This window comes from Colobus angolensis, unplaced genomic scaffold (assembly GCF_000951035.1).
Source record: "Colobus angolensis palliatus isolate OR3802 unplaced genomic scaffold, Cang.pa_1.0 Scaffold37, whole genome shotgun sequence".
NCBI classification, from domain to species: Eukaryota; Metazoa; Chordata; class Mammalia; order Primates; family Cercopithecidae; genus Colobus; species Colobus angolensis.
In genome coordinates this window covers 8,214,840-8,231,221 of record NW_012117043.1, presented here as the reverse complement: position 1 = coordinate 8,231,221, position 16,382 = coordinate 8,214,840, and the positions used below count along the sequence as shown (strand labels likewise).

The 16,382-nt window shown below is 40.1% G+C and overlaps 1 protein-coding gene across 1 annotated transcript in view; it reads left to right on the top strand.

The window, feature by feature from the left end:
- The window catches only part of PCTP (phosphatidylcholine transfer protein), a 67,125-nt gene extending 51,681 nt beyond the window's left edge, over positions 1 to 15,444 (top strand). The window contains exon 6 of the mRNA XM_011953740.1: positions 15,213 to 15,444. Coding sequence (XP_011809130.1) covers positions 15,213 to 15,293 — 81 coding nt within the window. The 3' untranslated portion in view covers positions 15,294 to 15,444. The remainder of the gene's footprint in view (positions 1 to 15,212) is intronic.
- Positions 15,445 to 16,382: the final 938 nt, after the last annotated feature.

The window sequence follows — 16,382 nt, the reverse complement described above, 5'->3', positions numbered from 1 at the left end:
TTCTCTTGAATTCCATCTATTACATTTGAAAATTATATTTGAATCTCCCCCAGATTTAAGTGCTTTTAATATTTTGGTACAAAGCATTTTCACATTCATTATCTTATTATAGCCCTCTAAAATTATAAGAGTAAATAAAGTACATATTAGCAATAATGATAATTACCGTGTTGGTGAAAATGATGCTTTTAATAGTGATGATAACGATGGTGGTGACTACAATTTAAATGCCTCCTAAGTTCCAAGTATTGTGATAGCTTTATATATATTATATCATTTAATCGTCTGAACAACATTGAGGTAGAGTGCTTCAACTCAAATATATGAAGTGATTTGTCCAGGGTCACATAGCTTATAAATATTAGACCAAGGTTTGGAACCCAAGTCTTCAGTCTTCTGGGCCAAGTCACTTTTAATCTATGAATTGCCAAATGCAATGCATAAAATGCCTTTACAAGTCCATAGGACGGTTGACACGCCTCACTTCCATCAGAACTTGGATTAACCTCACTTTCTCTGAGAAGCATTCTCTACCACTTATCAACCATCTGATTTTAGGCAAATTATTTGACATGAGTTTACTCATCCATAAAAAGGAGGTAACTCATCCATGTTGGCTTTGTCTTTGTTGCAAAGATCAAATAACTTAACCAAAAGGCCTAGAAAAGTCTGACAAATAACATGCACTTAATAGGTTGCAGTTCACATTTCCACACTGGTCACTGGCCTTCTTATGCTTTATTGCAATTATGAGAAGCACATGAGGCAAAACAAGGGTCACATCAACCCAAAGCTCACAGAGTTTGGATGTTAGCACGTTATTCCTAATCACTCAGATTAGCCAGCAAGTCAGACTCCTTTCTCTTTGTCCAAAGCTTAGCAGCATTACACTGGACCTTAATCCTGCTATAACTAAGGGGCAGTAATATGTCTTAAAGAAAGATCTTTAAGAGAAAGGAAAACTTGAGAACCCTGGAAGGCCCATCCTGGAATGAGCCAAAGCTAACACTTCCTCAAAAAACAAAGGAATTTCCTTCCCCTCAACCCCATCCAGCATATTTTATGTATAGTTTCTAAGAGGTCAGCTAAGAATAATGGGCTTGAGCCAATCCAATATTGGTCAACTACTGTAACATATTTCTCTTCAATACCTGGTGAGGCAATGGTGTTCAAGAAAAAACCACACAATGCAAAGTGAGCAAAAACACAGCCAACCCTAAATTCTACATCACTAGTCTTCTCCGACCTTGGGGTAAAAAAGGCACTTTTGGCCAAAGGCTATGAAGTAATGCTCTTCATTAGCTTACTTCTTCTCTGTGTCCAAATGATAAAATAAAATTCTGACATGAAAAAATAATAGTTAGAATTTTCCCTTTGTAGTCTTCAAAATAGTGATTATCCTCGTTTTTTCTCCTTTCAAAAAACAAAACACAAACTCTTTATAAATTTAGATTGAGTTATTTTTCCTTTATTTGAAATGTTTCTTTATGTATGATATCACATGTATTATTTCTCTGTACTACTATACCCCTTAAGGTAAGCAGATGTCATAATCTCTATTTTGTGGATAGGGAGGGAAGCTTAGAAAATTTTGTAACATATTGATATCTCAGCTAGTAAATTGTGGAACCAGGAATGGAACCTATGACTTGAGATTGTTTCTCAAAATCAGAGCACTCTCAGACTTTTTTTGTTTGTTTGTTTGGTTTTCTTTTTTTTGAGACGGAGTCTCGCTCTGTCTCCCAGGTTGGAGTGAAGTGGCACGATCTCAGCTCACTGCAACCTCCACCTCCTGGGTTCAAGCGATTCTTCTGCCTCAGCCTCCCAAGTAGTTGGGATTACAGGTGTGCGCCACCATGCCCAGCTAATTTTTGTATTTTTAGTAGAGATGTGATTTCACCATATTGGCCCGGATGGTCTTGATCGCCTGACCTCGTGACCCGCCCGCCTCGGCCTCCCAAATTGCTGGGATTACAGGCATAAGCCACAGTGCCTGGCCCAGAGTGTTCTTATTTTGCCTTTGTTGTTACCATTTTTGTTGTGTTATGTATGTGTTTTCTCTATATACACCAAGTACAGAGTTTAGCTCTGTAAAAACATTAAAAACAAAACAGCAGAAAGGAATAAAGCTGTTACCATTTAGAAATTTACCTTCTAGTTGGTAGATAGATAACATTATTCAAAGCAGGGAGCAAAGTCAGTATTATCACTATTTTTAAGAGACAGGGTCTCTTTCGCCCAGACTGGAGTGCAGTGGTGGGATCATCACTCACTGCAACATTAAACTCCTGGGCTCAAATGATTCTCCCACCTCAGCCTCCATAGTAGCTGGGAAGGAGCTATGTTGGCTAATCTTTATTTTTTGTAGAGACAGGGTTTCACTACGTTGCCCAGGCTGGTCGCAAACTCCTGGCCTCAGGTGATCCTCCTGCCTCGGCTTCCCAAAGCTTGGGATTATAGGCCTGAGCCACTGTGCCTGGCCAAGCAAAGTCATTGTAGTTAAGCACTGGGAAGGTCGAGCAAACCAATAGTAAAATTTGGATGAGAGTCACTGGGGAGGTTTCTGGGCATAGTTGCATATCCACCTACCTATAAAATCTAGAGCCCTGGTTTTCCCATCTACTGAGACTCCAGGGGTAGGGGGCCTGTCCCACTGAATTGTCTGTGCTTCTAGGAAGCTCTTTCATTGTATGTGAGTCAAATGTGCTTTTATTATCCTCTACTGCCTTTATCACAGGACTCAACCTGTTCTACTCCTTGTCCCTAAAACATAACAGAGCCTCTCACTGTTTACCCATATCCATCCAGTTCATGAGATTTGTAGGAGCTCCCTGTGGATGTAGTACTTGGAAAAAAGATTTTGGATGACTGTGTCAACCTGTTGGGATGCTTCCCTAAGAGTCCACTGGAGGAAACCATAGTCAGGAGGGAAATTGGGGTTTAAAATTTAAAGACAGAACTATGTGTTGAGCTAATGGGGCAACAATAGGATAAAACAATAGGTGGGCAGTGAGAGTTAGTGGCTTAATAACCAGGAGAATAAAAGCAAGAATTAATGTATGGAACAGGTGAAATTAGGCAGTTTAAGTAGTCTTAAAATCTTGGATTTTTCTTTTTTTGCAGAGTTACACCCAAGCTACCAGAGTTCTTTAAAGACATCAGGGGAGGCCGGACAGTTTTCCCAAGCTATTCCCCGTCCACAAAATGCCCTTCTCTCCCTATCAATTACTCCAATTTCTACATTTTCGGCATGGCCTACTTCTAATGTTTTCTTCTGCAGAGAATTGTTCTTAGCCACTCAGACTATAGGAATCATGCTCAGTTGCCATATATTTCAAACAGTTCAGTGTCACCATTTCCTTTGCTACATACAAAGTCTTTCCTCCAAATAGAATATAAACCTATTACAGAGATGCAAAAACATGATGCCTTTTGAAAATCCCAAAGGCCTTAGCACACTAATTATTATCATTATAGCAAACACATATCTAGCACTGACTATGTTCTCTTCCAAGCACTTTTCACACATTACCTCACTACCTCATTTAATCCTGACAACCACTTATGCAGCATTTCCTATTGTCATTTTATTTTACACATGAGGAAACTGAGTCCTAGGCAATTTAAGAGATAGTCCCAGGGTGACCCTGCTTAAACCAGAGATCTCTCTAGACCCAGAACAATTTCTCACTGGCACCTTCACTTTGCTCGACTGCCAAAAAAGTAGATATTGACGTGGAATCTCAATACAGCACCTGGCTGGAGAGCATTGCTTGTCTGATGATTCACACTTTAAAATAAAAATAATAAAACTCTTGGCTGGACAGCTTCACTTCCACAGTCCAGCTGGGATGTGGTCACTGTGGTTCCAAAACACACTTGGGTGATATTTCAGCTTGAATAAGTGTAATTTGCACATTCGGTTGTCAAAATTCTGCACGGAGGTCTTGTGATCACACTCCTTGTCAGGCATCTGCCAAAAGCTTGCTAATGTTTTGGCTCCCTTGTCCTGCTGGTTTTTGTTGGAAGTGACCTAGAGGAGGGTGGGATGCCTTCTCCTTTAGTTGAAACCCAAGTTAAAATGGGACAATCTGGGTGAGTGACCCAAGCCTAAGTCCCAGTTCAACCATTATTTACTGAGCATTTAGTAAGTATCAAACATTTTCCTGTATTTTATTGCATTGAATCTTCCCGGTAGTGCTCTGAGGGGGGCGTCGTGATCTGTATTTTACAGATGTGGAAGTAGATTCAGATGTGAAAGGCCATTCAGTGAGCAGAACTGAAGAGATCTGATTCCAGGTTTCCTGCCCTCATCTCCATATCAAGGTGCTTCTAGTTCACTTTGAGGTGAATAAAGTAAAGAATGGAGGGATAATATAATAAAGATGATAATAATAATTACAAACATCACTGCCAACATTGATTGAGACCGCACTGTGTGCCAAGCACTATAGGAATACCTTACAGGCATCAGTTCATTTTACCCTCACAACACCCATAAGAGGTAGTAGGCACTAGTATTTCCCCCATGTTACAAAGAAGGAAAATGATGCTCAGAGATGTTAAGCAGGTTAGCAAATGATGTGCCAAGATTTAAGCGCAGACATTTTGTTGCCAAGGCTTGCTACAACAGCTATATGAAAACATGCAATGTGGGAGTATTAGATTAGATTCCTCACCTGCCCCATAGCTTCAAAGAAAGTACCAGGGGAAAGTGTGAGGTCAACAATTTGAAAAAATTTATCAGGTTGTCAACACTTCCAGTGGAGCTCATTCAGCCAAAGTCACCATTTTCAACATTAACCGCCATGTTGCAAGGCTGACTTAAGAATATTGAACTCAGACTCTGAGGAAGACGATGGACTTATTGAGATGGAGCCTCACCTAGCGTGGTGTCCAGGATGTCCAGGCTAAATCTGTGTCATTTCGTCCTTTTCACCCCATCTTATTGGATTGGGAGTAAGCTGGAAAGAAAATCTGGGTGCTTGCCAAGGCTTTGGGAATTCACAGCCCTGTCACTCAGAGATGAGAAGGGTCCTTTAGTTAGAAAAAGTTCTAAATCACCCCTTCTGAACGAGAATCAGTGATGTGCCTTTCCGCAGTCAGGAGAGTTATCACTCCTCCCCACGAGGAAACTGGGCAGTCACAGTGAATCCTGGAAATGCGAGCTGCTCCCCGAGTGATTGAGAACAGACCTGAACTCAGTTGCTAACTTCTTGGTACCAAAGGGGTTGAGTTGTGCCTTGCAAAGGAAGAGCAAGAAAGAAAAGAATAGTAGAATGAGGTTTTGTTTTATATCCAGTAATCAACCCACCAAATTAAAAATGAGCAGGGCAGTTTTGTGTGTGCTTGTGATTTGCTACGCTGTTTTCCTTTCCTCTCTTATTTAAAAAAATGCTAATTAAACAATATTATAATGACATTGAAAGAAGTACATTATTTATTTATTTATTCTGAGACAGAATCTTGCTCTGTTATCCAGGCTGGGGTGCTGCAGTGGCGCGATCTTGGCTCACTGCAACCTCTGCCTCCCAGGTTCAAGTGATTCTCCTGCTTCAGTCTCCCGAGTAGTTGGGATTACAGGTGTGCACCACCATGTCCAGTTAATTTTTGCATTTTCAGTAGAGACATGGTTTCTCCATGTTGGCCAGGCTTGTCTCGAACTCCTGATCTCAGGTGGTCTGCCTGCCTCGGCCTCCCAAAGTGCTGGGATTACAGCTGTGAGCCACCGTGTCTGGTCAGAAGTTTAATAAAGAAAATATTCACGTTCCACTTTTGGCTTGTAGAATACAGGATAGTCTTTGCTTGTGCATCATCTATTCTTACGTAACTGTAATCAGACAATAGAGTGAGTGTTTTTCCATGTTGTCACACATTCCTTAAAAATATTCCTTGCTGGGCATGGTGGCTCATGCCTGTAATCCTAGAACTTTCGTAGGCTGAGGCCAGAGGATCTCTTGAGCTCAGGAGTTCAAGACCAGCCTGGACAATACAATGAGACCTTGTCCTTACTAAAAATAAAAACATAGCCGGACATAGTGGGACATGCCTGTGGTTCCAGCTACTCAGGTGGCTGAGGTGGGAGGATCACTTGAGCCTGGGAAGTCAAGGCTGCAGTGACGAGAGATAGTGTCACTGCACTCCAGCCTGGGTGACAGAGGAAGGAAGACTCTGTGTCAAAAAAATAAAGAAAAATTGTTTCAAAAGAGAATTCAATGTGTCGATTACAAAGCCTATTGCTTCTTTTCTGTCTTAATTTTGCTGACACGCTGATATTTTAATCTCCTTTCTAGAGTGTGAGCTTATTCATATCCATTTTAGAGGAAGAAGGAGGTTTGAAAATGAAGGGACATACAGATTTGTCTACCCTGTCATGTGTTAATGGTTCCCATTAAGAATAAAACAGATAACAGGATTAGATAAGGGGGAAAACAGAAGAAAAAAAAGATCAAAACTGTTCATTAAAATGAGTTTTATTCTAGTTATTTTCAGGTGAGGAGATCCAAGGTAAAAAAAAAAAAAAAAAAAATGCACTAACCAGCTGACAAACAGCTCTGCCCTCCGGAGGCTTGGCAGACACTCAGCAGCTGCTCCCAGGGGCAGGCACCTCTGGCTGTGCCAGCAGCTGTGCCAAGGCTGGACAAGGTCAGGGGGGAAAGAAATGCCTCACATACCTTTGGATCTGTTTAGTCATTGACGCAGGAAATAGGTCTGTGTCGCTCAGCTGGTAGCATCATTGCCTTTGCCTGGAAGGTCAAGGGTTCAAGGACCACACTAGAAATCTGGCAACTTCCCAAAGCCAATGCTCGCACTGTCATGGAAGGCGGGTGGCGATGAACGCTGGAGAAAGGAACGCTCTCTCCACATATCCCAGGATAAAGCAGCTCACAGGGGCAAAACAGACACCACGCCACTCAGTTTACTTTGTCCCATAAGCTTTAAAGTACTCCAGTGTGGAACTAGAAGAACTGTCATCCAGGGGACAGGATGGTGTCATAGGCTCCTCTAGAAGGCAAGTGGAGTTTGGGGCTCTCTGATGCATGCTCTACCACCTTTTTTTTACTGAACCCTCAGCTCAGCCTCTGTTTCAGCTTTGAGAAACTCAGAAACCAAGAACAGCGCAAAATTGTGAGCAGATCCTCAGGAAGAAAAGAGGCCCACTCTTACTGAGTAAACTAAGCCTGGAATTCAGGTCCACAGCCCAGTAGAATAATCTCTTTATAAACTTCTCTAAAATACTTATGTGCATTGCGGCTTGGAAGTTCAATGTTATGCACAAAAGCAATTTACTATAATATTTAAGATATTTAAATTAGTTTAAAAGTTTAAAAAGCATGATTATATTTGACATTATTTGGAATTATTTATAGTAAATACACTGGATAATTTTGCTTTTGGCTAAATATTGGAAATTTGGGGAAATAGTCCAAAAAATGATAGTAGAGAGGGAGTTCAGCAAAGGTAAATATGGAAATACATCTTTTAAAATAAAACAAGCCCACCCCACTAAAAGATAGATCACTTAAGCCTGAAATACAATTTATCCTTCTGCCTAAAGAATTTCTATGGCAGCAGGTGTGGCCTGAACAACACCTGAGTTGTCTGTGCATGGAGTAACATTTTGGCTTACAAGTTACCACAGGGCTAATTGTTGCTTATTTATTTCGTGGGCTACTCTGATCCTAGATACCTTTGTCCCAGGAATGTGGGAGATTGAGTAGGTGTGGGGATGGTGCTCTTCAGTAAAATTGTCTTTAGACTGGAGAAGGTAGAGTAACAGGCAGTTTCTTGTTAGTCTAAAGGAAAAAAAAAAAAATCCCTGACTCCTTTCCCCTTGAAATAAAACACCTTGCTTGCAACCAGCTACAAGAGAGGTTTGAGGTTGGCTTGCATTGGGACCCTGCCAGCAGGTCCAAGTCTGGTGTTCATGCTCCCAGGACATCTTTTGCTGTCGTATCATGAATTTTTTATTTATTCAGTTATTAAGAGCTGTCTTTCTGCTCCTACCCTCAAAAACCTAAACATGACCTCTTGTCTTTTGAAACCAACGACAGAGTGAAACAATCCCCAAAGAAAGAAAATCCTACAAAGTCTAATGGAAGTTACATAGTTTTGGATTTCCCTTGGCATTTTGTGGTACCTGTCTCTAGTCCTTAGTGCTTTCTACCTGAAATTACTAACATTTCCTCTCTTTGTGAGGACAAGGTTCTTCTTCTTTAATTTTTTAATACCTTTATTGAGATATTCACATATCTCACATACGATTCAGCCATTTAAAGTATACGCTTCAATGGCTTTTATTATATTTGCAGAGTTGGGCAGCCATCATCTTAATCAATTTTATAACATTTTCATGATCACCCCCAAAGAAATCCCAAATGTTTTAGACAACATTCTCCAATCCTCCTGTCCTCCCAGGCCTAGGAAACCACTAATGTAATTTTTGTCTCTATGAATTTGTCTATTCTGGATATTTCATATAAATGGAATCAAGGCTCTCTTTAAGCATCTTACTATTCTTCCACAGAGCCTGGCCAAAAACCTCGTACGTAGTAGGCCTTTTAGCAAGGCTAGTTACTTGATTTAGGTATATTAAATGACTCTTTTAGGATCAGTATAGTTCATGAGTGGGTAACTGGATAGTCCTAGATGAAAGACCTCATATGCCATTACCCATGGTGTGTTAATGGTCTGGATAGTATCAGAATGAAAAGACAGCCTATGAGTCATAGCTTCCCCTAGGTGAGGTCCCACAGACATGGCCCCCTGTACTCCTCGTCTGTTCAATGATATAACACGGACGCCATCAGCTCAACAAATCAGAAATCGATTCCCTAGAAGACTGGAGTTCTCTTATGAGTTGGCACACCATGCTGCGTGTTAACAGGCAATAACACTAAAATGCACTAAAGACCATGTAATTTATTCCCAACATGCTGTTATTCTTTCCAAAACATTAGCTTTGGAGCAGAACGTTTGCTAAATGTTGTCTTTATTTCCAAAGCTTGGGGTAAAGATCATATGCAACCAATGACTGAGAGATAATTGGCCACTTTACAGTTTTAACCTCAAATGAACTCCCCCGTCTGAGTAAATTTCCTGGTAAAAGATCCCATTTTAATAGAATGTGAAAGCTGCAAGAAAGTTGGAGCTTACAGATCACAGTATGGCCTGTTAGATAAATGACCAGGAGTAATATTTCTTAAAACCACATTTTGTAGACAGAGTTAACAGAAAACCCAGGAAAAAAAATACCCAGTGGTTCAGCATTCATGCTTAAATGAAAATAGCATGTGTGTTTTCAGCCCAAGTTGTGCCAGGACTTGGAGGGAAATTGGCAAGGATTAAAACCAGGAGTCTTTTGGGGGTTGTTGGGTATTGTCATCCTGGACCTGACCTCACAGCTTTCTCTTGGAGGAGAAAGCAAAAAGTAGCTGTGCTAAAACTTTGTTCTAAGAGTTGCCATAGAGTCCAGAAAGTTCCTCTTCTTGCAGTTGGCTTATTTTCCCTGAGCTGGCATTGAGCCAGAAGTCAAGTTATTATTTTGTTTAATAGCTGAAGAAATGACCATCTTGTGCTTTTTAACCTAAAGGTGGCCTTGACTGCAGATCCCTGGATGTTGTGAAGCACCTAAGAAGGTGAGTTCTTCCAATACAATGGGAGGGTGCTGTTGCTGTGCATTTAAAGTGAGGTCCTTGGTTTCCTCCTTTGGATTATCATCTTTGGTGAGGTTTGCCTCATGGAGAACTGGTGACTGCGAGTTGTCATGTACAAAGTGGAAGAGTAGCTTTATTGTCTTAAGCTCAAATTTCACAGGCTTGCACTCCTTGGTTTAGAATTCAGATTCCTCAGTATGAAAGAGACTAAGAAAATGTCTCACCTTTTAATCTATTTGGGCAGAAAGAAAATTTAAATCTAGTCAGAGAAGGTAACTGTCTACAAGAGCTCATCCCAAAGATTTCAATTAGTTATTCAAGAATCCATGTCGAAGAATGCACTATAAGCCAGGAACTATCCTGGGTCCGGGGGGTTACAGAGGAAAACTAACCATGACTCTGCCTTTAGGGGCTCATGGTTTATTGGTGATTGGTCACAGGGGAGAGGGAGAGGGAGTAAGACATACGTGTGGTAAGTACCATGATACAGGTATGTACAGGATATGATGGAGCACAGCTTGGGGTGGGTCAGAAATACTTTCAAGGAGAAATGAATCCAAGGTATAGGAGTTAGCCAGGCATCTGAAAGTTCACAGTTGCATGGGGTAGGCAGTTTGGCTGAGATGGAGGGACCAGTACATGAAAAACCACAGAAATGGAGATCGCATGAAATGGTTCAGCATGTCTTGGGTGGATAGGCATGTGTTTTTTGACAGATGAGGTAAGACAAGTTGGCAGAGGCCAGATCAATAGCAGCCTTGGGTTTTAAACAAGACCACTTTCCCAGCTCCTCTTGGCTATTCCAACATGGTACCTGGTGCCCTGAGTTCTATCTCAGCATTAGTCAGTGTGTGAGTATCACTCTTTTTTTTTTTTTTTTTTTTTTGAGACGGAGTCTGGCTCTGTCGCCCAGGCTGGAGTGCAGTGGCGTGATCTCAGCTCACTGCAAGCTCTGCCTCCCGGGTTCCCGCCATTCTCCTGCCTCAGCCTCCCGAGTAGCTGAGACTACAGGCGCCAGCCACCTCGCCCGGCTAGTTTTTTGTGTTTTTCAGTAGAGACAGGGTTTCACCGTGTTAGCCAGGATGGTCTCCATCTCCTGACCTCGTGATCCGCCCGTCTCGGCCTCCCAAAGTGCTGGGATTCCAGGCTTGAGCCACCGCGCCCGGCCAGTATCACTCTTTTTTGCTCTAAGCAGATAGATCTTGCAGATCTGTAAACAAATTCTGGTTCTACCACTTACTATGCATGTAACCTTGGAAAAACTGCTTAGCTATATGGAGGCTCTGTTTTCTCTTCTGTAAAATGGGTCAAACCAAAAACAACTTCATAGGGTTATTGTGAGTATTACCAGGATCAAACAAGAACAATGACAGGCAGGAAAAAAAAAAAAAGTGGTCATGAAATATTTGTGGAATTAAATTGGGTACAGGAGTGAAAAGGAAATTCTTCTGTCTGGAAAATAGCCTTTAGCTTTCCAAACACCAGTAGCTGCCAAAGCAGTGTAGGACACCTGGAAAGAGGTAGAAAAGAGAGATCCGAACCATGAAGAAGAGTGACAGGAAGCCACAGACCCAAAACTAGAAGACATTAAGCCAGTGAAGCAGATCAAAGTGGTAGGGGTGCATCTTTTGCCAGAACAGCAAGGGCACTGCCAGGTCAGAAGGGTGGACAGGAGGGAGGAGGTGGCAGATGCTGGCTCATAGGGCACTTCAGGGAGTGAATGCATGGCAGCCTGTGGCTTCCTCTTTCCTGATGTTGTCCTGGTGTCCTACCAGGCTCTGGAAATAAATCAAAAAAAAAAAAAAAAAAAAAAAGAAAGAAAGAAAGAAGAGAGGAAAAAAGGGGAAAAGAAAACAGTGGCATTGTTGTTTAATAACAGCAACACCCCTTCATGATAGAAAACACATAACAAACTAGAAATAGTAGGGAACTTCTCCAACCTACTAAAGTGTGTTTATGAACAAACCACAGCTAACATCATACTTACTTAATTGTGAAAGGCTAAAAGCTTTCCCCCTAAGGTCAGAAATAAGACCAAGGTGTCTGCTCTTACCACTCCTATTCAAAATTGTGCTGGAGGCTTTAGTCAGGGTAATTAGGCAAGAAAAAGAAATAAACGACATTAAGACTGGAAAGGAAAAAGCAAAACTATCTGTTTGAAGATATATGATTTTATATATAGAAAAACAATCTTGAAAAAGAAGAACAAAATTGGAAGATTTGCAGTTCCTGATATAAAAATTTACTACAGGCCGGGTGCAGTGGCTCATGCCTGTAATCCTAGCAATTTGGGAGGCTGAGGTAGGAGAGTGGGAGGATTGTTTTAGTCCAGGAGTTCAAGACCAGCCTAGAAAATATAGGGAATCCCAAATCCACAAAATAAATAAACAAAAAATTAGCCAATCATGGTGGTGTGCACCTGTCATCCTGGCTACTTGGTAGGCTGAGGTGGTAGGATTGCTTGACCCCAGAAGGTTGAGGCTTCAGTGAGCTGTGATCACTCCACTGCACTAACAGAGTGAGACCCTGCCTAAAAAAATAACTTACTACAAATAACTTGCTATAAATCTACAGTAATCAAGACAGTATTATGAGGATTGATATATAAATCAATAGAATAGAATTGAGGATCCAGAAATAAACCCTCTCAATTACAATAAATTGATTTTCCATGAAGGAGTATCAAGAAAATTCAATGGGGGAAGAATAAGCTTTCTCAACTGAGACAAATGGATATCCATATGCAAAATAATGAAATTAGATCCCCTGCCACCATATATAAAAATTAACTCAAAATAGATCAAAGACCTTAAATGTAGGAGCTAAAGCTATAAAATTCTTAGAAGAAAACATAGGGGCAAAGTTTTTCATGGATTTGCCAATAATGTCTTAGACATAGCACAAAAAGCATAAGTACAAAATAAACAAAATAGATAAATGTAGCTTTATTAAAATTAATAACTTTTGTGCTTCAAAAGAAACCATAAAGAAAGTGACAAGACAATGCACAGAATGGGAGAAAATTTCTGCAAATCGTATATCTGATAAGGGGCATTCCTGTTGCTATAACAAAATACTGCAGAGCAGGTAATTAATAAGTAATAGAAATCTATTTCTCATAGTTCTGGAGGCTGGGACATTCAATATCAAGGAACTAGCAAATCTAGGGACTGGTGAGAGCTACGCTGTTCTTCCAAGATAGTGCCTTGTTGTTAGGTCCTCACATGATGGAAGCGATGAAAGGGCCAAAGGGATGAACAGCTCCCTTGAACTTCTTTCATGAGTTCATGAATCTCATTCATGAGGATTCTACTCTCATAACTTAATCAGCCCTAAAAGCCCTACCTCTTAATACTATCACATTGCTGATTAGATTTTAACATATGAATTTTTAGGAAACACATTCAGGCTACAGGGGGCCTTGTATCTAAAATATGTAAAGAAATGATACAACAAGAGACAAAAACTCAATTAAAAAATGGAAAATAATCTGAATAGACATTTCTGCAAAGAAGATATACAAATGGCCAATAAGTACACACAATATGTTCAACATCATTAGCAATCAGGGGCATGCAAATTAAAACTGCAGTGAGATGCCACTTCACACCCATTAGGATGGCTATAATGAAAAAGATGAATAATAACAAGTGTTGGCAAGGATATGAAAAAGTTGGAGTTCTCGTACACTGCTACAAGGAAATGTTAAACAGTGCAACCACTTTGGAAAATACAAAGCAGTTTTTTAAAACGTTAAACACAGAGGTTTAATGTTCAAAAGGTTAACATTTGACTTTGAAATTCTACTCTTAAGTATAGATACAGAAGAAATAAAAACAGGTCAACACACAAACTTGTACGTAAATGTCCATAGGAGCATTATTCATAATAATCAAATAATGGAAATAGTCCAAATTTCCAATGACTGATGATTGAATAAAATGTAGTATATTTGTACAATGAAATATTATTTGGCAATGAAGTACTGATACACGCTACAACATGGAGGAACTTTGAAAACATTATGTCAAATGAAAGAAGTCATTCACAAAGGATTATATATCATTTCATGTACATGAAATGTTCAGAATAGGCAAATCCATACAAAAAGTAAATTAGCAGTTGCTTGGGATTAAGAAGAAATGGGGAGTGATGCTAATGGATATGGAGCTTCTTTTTGGTGTGATAAAATGTTCTAAAATTTATTGTAATGATGGTTGCACAACTCTGTAATTTACTAAAAACCATTAAATTGTACACTTTAAATTGGTTCATTACATAGTATGTGAATTATATCTCAAAGCTGTCATAAAATCCGACAATACAAATAGCTATTGTATTTAGCACTTTCTAAATGCTAGCTACTATGCTAAACTATATAATCTTACCTAAGTCTCATAATAAATATGCCAGGAAAGTTTTAGTTTTATTTACAAAGGGAAAACATGAGTTCAGAGATAAGGAAATTGACCAAGGTCACAAAACTAGTAATCACCATACTAGTTAGGACTTTAACTCATTTTGGTCTCATTTTGAGTTTCAGGGTCTTACAAAAGGATGTTAGATGGATCTTGTGAGCCTCCTTGTTTACAAGGCTGGGGTGTTCACAATAGTGACCGACACGAAACAGTAGAAATTAGTGAAATTTCTGCCTCTGACTTTCTCACCCTGCAACTGGGGTAAGGTGTTGGCTCCCAGGCGCAGTGAATATGAGGTGGCAAGGAATCTATCCTCAGTTAACTGTGCTCTCCTGCCTTCTAAGGACATATTTGTTCTAGAGGCTCTCTTAATTATCCCTCAGATATGTCACAGCTGTCATTCTGGGGGCGAGACTCTTGACCTCCACCCCCAGCACGTGATTTTACAGATTATGTCTTGTGTTTGAAACTGAGTCCTGTTACTGTTGGCTCTGTCTGCTTCCTAATTCCAAGAAACAAAACGTGAGAAGGAAGGTGTTAAGCCCACAAGACAAAGACGTCAAATAGTTCTCATCAAGGAACATTTGGATGAGTTTTGGGAAAATGACTGTGAAGCAGATGGATTACATTTTCTGTTTGGGCTCAGCAATTAAGGGGAAAGGGGACCCAAGCCAAATGTGTTGGGATTTTGTCAAATTCCAAACATTGGAACACATTTCAGGATGTTTGACTGAGTTTGGCAGAATCAGTACCTTGACTGTGGCCTTCTTTTCTTGGACAAAAGGTGACCAGAGAGCCTACAATAATCCAAGTCTGAAAGAAGCCACAGGCATGGTTACCCTTTTGTGGGAAATGGCACAATGGTACCCTTTGTCAGTTGGAATATTTCAGTGGGGGGATTAATTATGCATATGGTTATCCTTGCAAACTTTTTGAGAAAGAGGATAAAAATCAACTCACATAACACAATTTAAAAACATATTCTTTCATTCTATTCCTTGTGATCCAGAGACTAGAAGGATAATTGCATCTTTCCATGACTACCCAAAACCCTTATTCTGTGCATCCTGAAGTATCCCCAGGAATTTCTGTGGCTGTACTTACTCTCATCCTTTGCTCTTTCCATTTGATTCTTTAGAATCAGAGCAGAACCAAGCAGGAAGCTCAGAATCAGAGAGATCTCATCCAGTTTTCAGCAAACCCAAACACTCTGCAATAGATTGAGTGGAAGGAAGAGGAAGAACATGATAAAGACATAAGAAAAGAAGCTGAGTCCTTGTTGAAACACTGAAATGGGTGCAGGTATCATTTCTTATCTCATTGTTTTTTCTCATAAGCCCTGAATTAATTCATTTATTCACAATATTTACCATGTGTTCACTATCATCTGTGTACTGGAAAGACAGCAGTGAATAAAACGGACAAAATTCCCTGCCCTCTTGGAGCTCGCATTCTAATGAATAAAATGCCATTGTCACTTGGAGGATATGATTATCAAAATTTTTAGAAGTCAGTTGCTTAGTTGGTCCAAGAGCGGTAGAATTTAAATTTTTTCTCCTGTAAGTAGCTACAATGCTTTGTCAGAATTTTTACTCTAGTATTACAAATATTTATTCTATTTTGCTGATAAATTTAAAAATAGCCTCCACTGTCATTCCAGATGGGATATGTTGTCTTACCATTGACAGAATATTCTACGCCCAAAGTTAAAATTTCTAAGAAGAAAACACAACTAAGTTCATCCTTTAAAACATTTTTTTCAAATGACTAAAAAGTAGCGATTGGGAAGTGCTGATATTAAAATGGTGGCAAAACTTCCGCCTCAGAGCTCTCCTTTCTTCTCCCTGTTTCTCATCAGCAGATCTTTTTTTATTCACTGAAGAAGCAAAATTTGAAAGTAAATATATACATTAGAAACTGGCAAGAGAAGTAAACAGCAGTCTTGGGTTTTCACTTCAAGGCAAAACGATGGCTTCTAGTGTCGACTTCTGCACGTCAATCTTGTATATCAATTCCTTGTGATAGGAAATGTTATTTTCAGTGGATTGCAATCCAGACAATTGTCAAGAGAGCTCCTATGTGGCAACTGTTTTGGACATGTCAAGAGACACAACTTTTTCAGTGCTGCATTAGCCCCAGCCTGGCTTTCACTGCTTCTGTGTCCCCAGCTGGTCCCAGCTAGCGCTGCTGATGCTCCACAGCTGCAGGCACAGCTCCACCTGAGCTATTCCTGATGGAGATGAATAGTGTTGCATGACTCCCTATTGCAGACTGGTTTCATGTTAAGTCTACTGTCTAGACTTGAGAC